The following is an 11558-nucleotide window of genomic DNA, read 5'->3' on the forward strand; positions in this document are numbered from 1 at the left end:
ATAAGAATATTGAAGACAAGGTTTGGGAAAATATGATGTCTCTGTGGTTTAAAATTGAAGAGTTGCACTTGTATCATCATTCACTATTTTCGCCAAGAAAGGTGAAGGAGGCTGAAGAGTTGGCTGTGAGAGAGGAGAAGTATATGATTGGGGTCAATGCTGAGGATATCCCAAGATCATATTCACGACACATAATGTTCTCTACTTGATGCTCAGTAATGAGTTTAGAACATTTCTACGCATAGGGACTTCTGATGAGCTATGGATCCTGCTGCAGCTACTCTTCAAAACTAGGTAATGGAATGGAGTGAGGAAGTTTTCCTTAGGCTGGAGAATCATAAGGAATTGTAATCACATTTTTTATTTTCCTATGAATGAAATATTATTATTATTTGATCTGAGTAATATTGCAAAAGAAATAGACTAAAGGAAAGTGATGAGAACTAAAAAGACTTAATGCACAAAATATGTAACCGAAAATAGGCTAAGTTAAAGTATAATGCAGAAGTTGGTAAGCTGATCCAAATATTATAACCTAAGTAGTGTTGTAACATTTTAATTATTGTCAGTAAACACACGTAAGTGACTCTTCACATTCCTAATTATTTTAACTTTGTTAATAATTGACTATTCGATATTTGTAAGCAAATACCATAAAAGAAGATATTTCAACAGAAATTGTATCACACAAAAAAATGGAAGAGCTAGAAAGAGCGTATGAAAATCTTATTGATCATAAGGTAGCGCTTCTGAAATCAAAGGTTCTTTCAATTCAGTCTCATGGGATATAGTTTCTCAATCCTGTGGATGCTCATCGGTTGGAGAAATACAAGCAGAGGCTTGGGAACAACGACCCTGCTTATGTCCTTAGTAGAGAGGGCATCCAACTACTGCTGCTAAAGAAAGAGTTGAAGATGGTGACACTCCTTGTCGCCCTCGAAGAGTTAGAGGATGGCGAGCTTACTGAGTGGATGAATTTCTGGAAATTGGCAGTAGAATGTGAAATCGATATTGTAATTAATAATTATTAAATAAATTTTCTTATCCCTCTGCTAGATGTGTTTCTTTCATCGTCCTTCTTTATATATTCGCCTGGTAAACTGTACAACAAAACAATAATAGACAAGTGAGTAGGTTCCCCCTTAAAATATGGTTTTACTAAAAAAATAATTTGATTTTGCTAATAAAATATGTTTAAATGAGATAAAACAAGTTAGAATACTTCAATGTTTAGTTTATCACCCGAGAGTAGGTAAACTGATACACAAATTATCAGTTTAGGGTTTAAACATTTTTTCCGTTTACCCTATGCTAGACTGATTAAAATTTAACATGTAATAGTGTTTTTTTAACTCATGTCAACTCAATAAGTCATAGAATATTTCTAAAGTAAGAAAACTTATTCTCCAGAAGTGGTTTGGTGAAGATATTCAACGCTTGTTTCTCTATGGAGATATGTTCTAGTTGAATGTTCTTCTTGAGTGCATGATCTCGGATGAAATGATGTCTGACGTTGATATATTTAGTTCTAGAGTGAAGAATGGGATTGTAGGAAATTGCGAGTATTGTCGCAGAATATGGGTGATTCTTTTCCTTCAATCCCATAATCCCTCAATTATTGTTGCATCCAGAGCAATTGAGCACAACAACTTCCTGCAGCTAGATACTTTGCTTCTGTTGTAGAGGTTGCTATAGAAGTTTTCTTTTTGCTGCACCAAGAATTCAGTCTATCCCCCAAAAATTGACATGATCCACTTGTGCTTTTTTTGTCTAGTTTGCACCCTGCATAATCTGCATCTGAATATCCAAATAAGTTAAAAGAATTATCCTTAGCGAACCACAACCCAACATTTTGAGTTCTTTTAAGATACTTTAGTATCTTCTTGACAGATATTTAATGCGATTGGTTTGGATTTGATTGAAACCTAGCACAAAGACAAACTGCAAATACAATATCAGGTCTACTGGCACTTAGGTAAAGAGGTGACCCTATTAGACCTCGATACATGGTTGCCTTAACTGACGTGGGGATCCAACGGCCCATTTTTTTTGCATTTAAGATGATCACATGAACATCTCAAATGCAAAAAAATTGAGCCGTTGGATGCAGCACATGGACAGTGCCCATGTGCTAGCATAGAATTTCCCTCAAATGACATTCTCCCTTCATCTTTATAAAGCTTAATTGATGAGCTCATGGGAGTAGTGGCAGCTGTGCAGTTTTCCATTCCGAATTTTTTGATAAGTTCCTTGGTGTATTTGGTTTGACTTATAAATATTCCATTCTCCAATTTTCAAACTTGTAAACCAAGAAAGAAGTTTAGTTCACCTATCATGCTCATTTCAAACTTTCCTGCATTAACTTAGAAAATCTCTTGCATAGTTTGGGGTTGGTTTGACCCAAAAATAATATCATCAACATAAATTTAAACAAGGAGTACTGTGTGATCATCTTTTGTGAATTTGAACAAAGTTTTATCAACTGTGCCTATAGTAAATTCATGTTCAATAAGGAAGTTGGTTAAGGTATCATACCAAGCTCTAAGAGCCTGTTTCAGTCCATATAGAGCTTTTTTAAGATGATAGACATAGTCTGGAAATTGATGATTTACAAATCCAGAAGGTTGTTCAACGAAGACTTCTTATTGAAGTTTTCCATTTAGGAAGGCACTCTTGACATCCATTTGATATACTTTGAAATCTTTGAAAGATGCATAGGCAAGGAACATTCTTATAGCTTTCAATCTATCTACTGGTGCATAAGTTTCATCGTAATCAATTCCTTCCTCTTGCCTATATCCTTGAGAAACTAATCTTGCTTTGTTCTTGATAACGGTTCCATCTTCATTTAGCTTGTTTCTGAATACCCATTGAGTTCTTATAACTGATTGATGAGATGGTCTTGGAACAAGATCCCAGACCGAGTTTCTGGTAAACTGATTTAGTTCTTCTTGCATCGCCTCTATCCAGCAACTGTTAGTTAATGTGCATCAATTTTCTTTGGATCTGTTTGTGATATAAAAGCTTCATGAAAAAACTCTTTGATCATTTGTCCTCTTGTTCTAAATGGTGCGATTGGATTTCCTATAACAAGATTTGGTGGGTGTTTATTTGACCATTTCAGATTGGGTCCAAGTTGACTTTCAAGATCCAATGTTTGTCTTTGAGCTTGGTCATTTATGTTTCCTTGATCATTCATTGTATTTCCATTATAAGATTGCTCTCTGATAAGTACATTTTGTGTGCATTAGTTCGAGATATTTTTATGTTAATTTTGTGTGCATTCATATTGTTTTTATGTGTTTTTATGTGTTTTAGTTCATGTGTGTGTATTTCACTCTCCCGGTTAATTTTGTAGGAAAATGGATTTTTGAAAAGTTAATTACGGAGCAGCTTTGGTCGAAAAATCATATTTAATTTTAGATAGATCCAAATCCGATTTCCACTATTCAGAATAAAGTTCAAGATGTTTTGAAGCTGCTGTCCAAATTTCAAGTCAATCCGACGGCTAGAACTCAAGATATGAATTTTTCAAATTTGTCGCTTGGAGCAGGTTGAAAGTTGCGCTGATGGTGAGTGTTGTAGCGCGATTTCACTTGAGTTTGGCGCTAGAAAGAGTGCTAACGCGCTAAGGAAGGGCGCAAGGAAGTCTGTGCATGAGTTTTTTGGGCAGAAACATGCTCGCTCGAGCGAGAGCTTGTGCTTGCTCGAGCGAGAGCTTGTGCTTGCTCGAGCGAGCGAGACGGGAGCAGAAATCCTCGGAACAGAGAGTCTCTCGCTCGAGCGAGAGGTTGTGCTCGCTCGAGCGAGAGGTCGGGAATAAGAAAAAATCAGAATTTTGGAAATTAAAAAGTCTTGTTTTACGGGCTATTTTTCATGGGCTTTTTAAACTCATATTTAATGGACTTATTCAGACGTGAGAAGGGGGTTCCAACACGCATAACACAGACGCAAGGCGGTGGCTGGGAGCAGAGAAGATTTCTTCGCTATTTCTTTCTTCTGTTCTTTCTTTTTATTTTATTTTTGTTTAATTCTAGTTTCAATTATTTAGTAGTTATTTTTCAACCAAGACGGCGTGATTGGGCCGAACAAATTTATGTAGAAAACTTGTATGTTTGTTTGGGATTTTTCAGAGTTGATTTTGTTTTATTGATTGTTAGATTTATATTTGTCTTGTGAATAGTCTGATCAACTGTTTGCTTGCATGTTAATCGATTCCAAGTCGACAGAGGAGGTTTCGATTTTGATCACTTTGATAATCAACATATTGTAAAACCGACTAGAAATAGAATTCGGTTTCAGTGTGCTGTTTAGGTGCAAACTGAATTTTTATAAATATTTAATGCATTCAAATTTGATTAGAATTACGAAAGATTAGTTCATCAATATTTGAATAGGTTTGATTGTTCTAGAAATAGTCCTTTAAACAAATTAGGAGAATTCCCGTGAATTAAGATTAAATTTGAGTCCTGAATCGACTACATGTTACATGATTTGTTCGGTACCTACGTGTGTCTTGGTTGTCTTTGTTTTAATTATTTTTATCTTCTGCTATTTTTATTCTTATTTTTAAGCAGTTTTTATTTTATTTTCTTATTTTATTTAAATCAAATTGCTTTTTATTATTTTGTCTAGATTAAGTAAAATAATTAATTCTTGAGAATTGACAACAGTCCCTGTTGGATCGATACTTGGACTCTCAGTCCACTTTACTATTACTTGACTTGGTACGCTTGCCAGTAGATTTATATCACACCGATTTATCCGGTCAAGTTTTTGGCGCCGTTGCCGAGGACTGTTCAGTTAATATTAGGATAGATTATTTGCTTGAGACTAAACATTTTTTTTCTTGCATTTTTTTTTATAATTTTTAATTTTTAAATTTTTTTTTTTTACTTGTGAGGTACTTGGAGATGGACCATCGACAGGTGTTCACAAGATTTGGCCAGTAATACTTGGAGCCTTTCTATGCTGCTTGGGGTAGATTCAATGATTTGCCGAACAAATTTCAATGCCATCAGTTTTCGACTTACATCCTTACTAAAATTTTTTATGGTGGTTTGGATGAGATTACAAGAAGTTGGGTAGATTCTGGAGTTTTGGCCACTGGCAGTCAATTGTTTAGAAGAGATGAAGACAGTGCGATGCACTTGTTAAATGATATGGCAGATTTCGACTACCATTGGCATTGTGATCCTTCATTGCAAGGTTGGAGTCACAAATATCCTCCAGATATCAACTCTAAAAATTTTGCAAACCAACCACCGGAGAGTCAAGAAGAGTGTGTAGGGTGTTCTGAAGATTATGTGGCTCAGTTGGAGAATCTTTTGCGGCAACATACACAGACAAATCAATTCTTAGAAAGCCATATCAAGTATTGGAGTCTTTTGGATGAACAGATTGCGCTTTTTAGAGAACCAATTTTTGAGATCTGCCAAGAGAGTGAAGTAACTGAGCCAGCGCATAAAGAAATAATTTTTGAGGAATTTTCTTGTGAAGAAGAGCCAATAGTGATAGTGGAGGAGGAAGAAACATACAAGGCTACAGATTTTACCTCGTTAATGGTCGTTCCATGTACACCGTTAGAAGATTCTTTCTTGCCATTGACGCCACTTCCAAAATATTCCATCCTCTATGAGCTTCAGTCTGCAATCCGAGTCTCCTTCCAAACTAATCAGTTCATACCAAGTATTGTGGACCGACGAGCTTTCCATGTCAATATCACGCCAAGCTTGAGGGCGAAGGAAATTAAGACCCATACGTAGAGTCTTATATTCTTACTATGGGCGGCAGCCGCTCTTTGATGGTGGCTTCTGCATAGTCGGGCTGTAGACTATAAATTTAGCATTGACTGGGAGGCAACCCAATGTTCTTTCCCTTGTTTTTTTTTATTTTATTTTTGGTTTTTGTTTTTTTTATTTAATTTTTACTTCTTTTCAATTCTAGTTTGCCGAGCCTTCCGATATACACAGTCTGCTGCTGCTGTCCCAACTGATACTGTCAAGAAGGAAGAGGATGAATCGAAAACCAGGGGAGTGTTATTTTTGTTCTCATTGTGTTTTTGTTTGTCTTTGCATTTGTGTGTTTGTTATGCATTCTGTTCATTGTTCTGAAGCATTGAGGGCATGTTTTGGATAAGTATGGGGGGGGGGGGGGGGTGGTAGACTAGTTTATTGCATTGTTTGTTATGTTTGTGTTGCATCTGTCATGTTTTGTGTTTGTTTGCATCTAGTTTGTTTTTGTTGTTGTTTGTTTAGTCTTGCATGAGTAGGATGAGTCATAATAGCCAATGATGATGAAGTTTATTTGAAAAAATTGGTTTTTTGAAAAAAAATTTGCTCTTGACTGGACATGAGAAACTGTAAGTTAAACCGTGAATATTTTTAAGCACTAATGTTAGACCAATGGACTGTAACGAAAGATTTGATGATGTTTCTATCTGTTTGACCATTGCACAACAATAGGTGGTTTGTGGATCTTGATTTTGTTCTATGAATTTTGATGAGGCTCTAGTTTACACTTATGATCTTGGGCGCACCTAGAAAAAATAATTTATATACAATTCCATCCGGGCCTTGAAAGGATTAAAATCCTATAAAAAAATTAAATTTAAGGCTAAGTATGCGGATTACATGGGATTGATGCTCCATCCGGGCTATAGACGAGGGGATTAGAAAGAAAAAATAGAATAATTTTTTGTATCCTAGCCAGTTATAGCTAAGTCAGCGGGTAATTATTGGGGCTAAAGCAATACCGGGTGCAAAATCCGGAGGTATGTAATTCATTATCTCAAGGAAGGTGGGTATGTCTAGGGGTCATTGGAAGGAATGGACACTTGAAAAGTGAAACTTGCACTGATTTGTCATAGGTTGCTAAGTAGTTTTGAGACGAATTCGGTCTAAGTTGCATGAAACTGGAATGACATTTCACACACACACGTTCACGTTAAATCGAAGGTGTATTATGAAAAGTTGAGAGCATGTCTGTGATTTTTTTTGTTGGTGATTGAACTTCTCAGAGGCTGTGCACATTCATGACTTGTCCTTACTTATGTTTTTGTTTGCATTTTGTTTTTGCATGTCTTGCTCGAGGGCGAGCAAGGTTTAAGTATGGGGGTGTTGATAAGTGCATTTTGTGTGCATTAGTTCGAGATATTTTTATGTTAATTTTGAGTGCATTCATATTGTTTTTATGTGTTTTTATGTGTTTTAGTTCATGTGTGTGTATTTCACTCTCCCGGTTAATTTTGTAGGAAAATGGATTTTTGAAAAGTTAATTACGGAGCAGCTTTGGTCAAAAACTCATTTTTCATTTTAGAGAGATCCAAATCCGATCTCCACTGTTCAGAATAAATTTCAAGATGTTTTGAAGCTTCTGTCCAAATTTCAAGTCAATCCGACGGCTAGAACTCAAGATATGAATTTTTCAAATTTGTCGCTCGGAGCAGGTTGAAAGTTGCGTAGATGGTGAGTGTTGTAGCGCGATTGCACTTGAGTTTGGTGCTAGAAAGAGTGCTAACGCGCTAAGGAAGGGCGCAAGGAAGTCTGTGCATGAGTTTTTTGGGCAGAAACATGCTCGCTCGAGCGAGAGCATGTGCTCGCTCGAGCGAGCGAGACGGGAGCAGAAATCCTCGGAACAGAAAGTCTCTCGCTCAAGCGAGAGGTTGTGCTCGCTCGAGCGAGATGTCGGGAATCAGAAAAAATCAGAATTTCGAAAATTAAAAGGTCTTATTTTACGGGCTATTTTTCATGGGCTTTTTAAACTCATATTTAAGGGACTTATTCAGACGTGAGAAGGGGGTTCCAACACGCATAACGCAGACGCAAGGCGGCGGCTGGGAGCAGAGAAGATTTCTTCGCTATTTCTTTCTTCTGTTCTTTCTTTTTATTTTATTTTTGTTTAATTCTAGTTTCAATTATTGAGTAGTTATTTTTCAACCAATACGGCGTGATTGGGCCGAACAAATTTATGTAGAAAACTTGTATGTTTGTTTGGGATTTTTCAGAGTTGATTTTGTTTTATTGATTGTCAGATTTATATTTGTCTTATGAATAGTCTGATCAACTGTTTGCTTGCATGTTAATCTATTCCAAGTTGACAGATGAGGTTTCGATTTTGATCACTTTGATAATCAACATATTGTAAAACCGACTAGAAATAGAATTCGGTTTCAGTGTGCGGTTTGGGTGCAAACTGAATTTTCATAAATATTTAATGCATTCAAATTTGATTAGAATTACAAAAGATTAGTTCATCAATATTTGAATAGGTTTGATTGTTCTAGAAATAGTCCTTTGAACAAATTAAGAGAATTCCCGTAAATTAAGATTAAATCTAAGTCCTGAATCCACTACATGTTACATGATTTGTTCGGTACCTACGTGTGTCTTGGTTGTCTTTGTTTTAATTATTTTTATCTTCAGTTATTTTTATTCTTATTTTTTAAGCAGTTTTTATTTTATTTTCTTATTTTATTTAAATCAAATTGTTTTTTATTATTTTGTCTAGATTAAGTAAAATAATTAATTCTTGAGAATTGACAACAGTTCCTGTGGGATCGATACTTGGACTCTCAGTCCACTTTACTATTACTTGACTTGGTACGCTTGCCAGTAGATTTATATCACACCGATTTAGCCGGTCAATCTCCTTGAGTTTCTTGCTGATATCCTTCATTTTCCTTAGTTGGTTGAGATTTTTGATCTTCAACGGTTTGTTCAGTTTGGACACTTTCAACTGCTGGATCTATCAGTTTCGGTTCTGGAGTTTGAAGAGATTTTATGACCATAGATGATTCATCTTCACTACATCTTCCAGCTGTATTTCCTGAAATAGATATGAGATTTTATTGACATTAGTTGAGGTTTCTATGGACACATTTTCATCAAAAATGATGTGTACAGATTCTTCAACATTCAATGTTCTTTTGTTAAAGACTCTATAAGCTTTACTAACAAAGGAGTATCCAAGAAATATATCATCATTTGAATTTGTATCAAATGCAGTCAGATGATTTTTACCGTTGTTGTGAATATAGCATTTACAACCAAATATTTAGAATTTGGACACATTAGGTTGTTTACCATTCCAGATCTCATTTGGTGTTTTCAAAAATTTCTTACATATCATCGATCTGTTCTGAGTATAGCAAGAAGTGTTCACAGTTTCTGTCCAAAATCTTTGAGACACCTCAGAATCAGCTAAAATGGTTCTCGCAGCTTCTTTTAGAGTACGATTTCTCCTTTCTGCAACACCATTTTGTTGTGGTGTTCTAGCTGCTGATAATTCATGTTTGATTCCATAATGCTCTAAAAACGAAGGCAAAGTTTGATTGACAAATTTAGTTCCCCTGTCACTTTTGATTCTGTCAATCTTATTTGATTTTTCATTAAAATTTCTTTTGAAAATCTTGATCAGTTGAAGAGTAGTTTGGTCTTTAGATTTTAAGAAAATGACCCTGGTGAAACGAGAGTTGTCCTCAACAATGACAAGAGTATATCTCATTCCCCCTAAACTTGTCACTGGTATAGGACCAAAAAAGTCCATATGTAACAGTTCCAAGCATCGGGTGGACGAGTTATAACCCTTGTTTTGAAAAGATGACCTAAATTGCTTCCCAAACTGACAAGCTGAGCAAACTTTGTCTTTTGAAAAATCGATTTTAGGAAGTCCTGCTACTAGTTCAAGCTTACTCAGACTGGCAATAGCCTTGAAGTTAAGGTGATTCAATCTCTTGTGCCATAACCAGTTGCTCTTTGAATTGGAAGCTACGAGGCAAACTGGTTTGCTAGACTAATCATTCCAATATACTTTATATGTGTTTCCACACCTGTTTCATGTTAAGATAATATCACCAGAAACATCTTTAACAAGGCATGGATGTTTTTGGAATTCAACTATATGCTTATAATCAAACAGTTGACTGATATTTATCAAATTATATTTCAAGTTCGCAACTAGTAAAGCATCCTTAATGATGATGTTACCGTGGATTATATTACCCTTACCCAAGGTCCTTCCCTGTGAGTTATCACCAAAGGTGATTGTTGGTTAATTGCTTTTAATGAGTTCAGACAGCAGTTTAGCATTTCCAGTAATATGTCTTGAATATCCACTGTTTAGATACCATGATTCATCCATATTTTTTTCAAACACCTGTTACCTGAAGTCACAGAGTTGAATAATTTTGGTACCCATATTTATTTTGGTCCACGAGAGATTAATCCTTTAGGAACCCAAATCTGGATCACTTTAACCAGTTTACCAGTTTCAGTGTTCCTATAGGTTTTCGCTAAATTTTGTGCTCTAGGTCGTGGAAAGTGATGTGCTTGTGATACAAAATGTTGTTCTCTTTCCCAAATTGTTGAGTTTTCGATATGGCTTTTGAACCAGACGTTGATTGTGATATTGATTTCGATTTCCTCTCATAGGATTTGGTTGATTTGTATTAGTCCGATCGGGACTTTTAACAGTTTCAACCTTAACTTCCTTAGAAGTGAAACCAATACCAAATCTATTCATGTTCATTTTCTCAATTGACTTCCAACTCTTCAGGACAGGTTTATCATAGATTTATCCATGTTCATTTTCTCTACATCCTCGTACAAAGTGTATAAACTTCCCTTTTCACATATTCAATTTGGTACTGGATTTATCGATGTTCTCATTTTTACTAAACCCTAGACCAATTTTGTCATTTGTGGGTTTTTGTAAACTTTGCATCTCTGTTAGCATGCTTGAGGATCTATTCCATGAACTTATCAAATCATTTAATCTTTGATTTTTCATTGTAAGTTTCATGAATTCAATCTTAAGTTGCTCATTCTCAGTCTCAAGCTTAGCAATATCTGTTTCAAGACTGATTTTCTCAACTGATTGTTCTCAGTTGGGTTCACTTGAGGTGTCTTACAGATCCTCTTGCTTTGCTTTGACTTCATCAAATTCTATGGACAGTTTGTGATACTCATTTGCCATTTCATGAAGTGTTGTGATGAGATATTCTATAGTAAATTCATCGGAGCTAAAATCGAATACGTGTTCTCTTATAGACACCTATTTATGATCATTGACCATTAAGCATGTTACTTCTTCCTCATCATCACTGGAGCTAGAATAGTAGTCTGATTCATCTGACTCACTTTCAGTTTCTGCCCATTTGGCTTTACTCTCTTCGGCAACAAGTGCTTCATGCTTCTTTCTTGATGTGTGTTTGGCATCTCTTGAACTCCTTTTTCTTTCATAAACTTCTTCTTTCCTTTTTCTGTTGATCTTTTCTCATCTTTATTCGGTTTAGGAAAATCTGCTATGAAGTGTCCTGTCTTGCCACAGTTGAAGCAGGCTCTAGATTCTTCATTTGAATCTTTCTTTTGAAAGTTTCTTCTGTAGGATCCTTCTTGATTTCTTCTTATGAACTTTCCAAACTTTTTTACAAATAGTGACATAGCATCACTACTCAGTTGTTCTGCGGTTCTTTCTGTTTGATCTGGTGACTCTATTTTGATTGCTGCTAAAGCTTTAGTCCATTGAGAGGTAGACTGGTCCTCTTCTCGAGTATTCAA

The 11558-nt window shown here is 35.7% G+C and overlaps 1 protein-coding gene across 1 annotated transcript; it reads right to left on the bottom strand.

The window, feature by feature from the left end:
• Positions 1-2642: 2642 nt before the first annotated feature.
• Positions 2643-2957, bottom strand: LOC140890153 (uncharacterized mitochondrial protein AtMg00820-like). The gene has a single exon (XM_073297912.1). It carries the CDS (start codon positions 2955-2957, stop codon positions 2643-2645), a length of 315 nt encoding a protein of 104 aa, XP_073154013.1.
• Positions 2958-11558: the final 8601 nt, after the last annotated feature.

The sequence above is a fragment of the Henckelia pumila genome, chromosome 3 (genome assembly GCF_033568475.1).
Source record: "Henckelia pumila isolate YLH828 chromosome 3, ASM3356847v2, whole genome shotgun sequence".
Lineage (NCBI taxonomy): Eukaryota > Viridiplantae > Streptophyta > Magnoliopsida > Lamiales > Gesneriaceae > Henckelia > Henckelia pumila.

Bases quoted from the DNA above. Each gene is read 5' to 3' on its own strand.
- LOC140890153 (XM_073297912.1), bottom strand. From the start codon at position 2,957: ATGCAAGAAGAACTAAATCAGTTTACCAGAAACTCGGTCTGGGATCTT.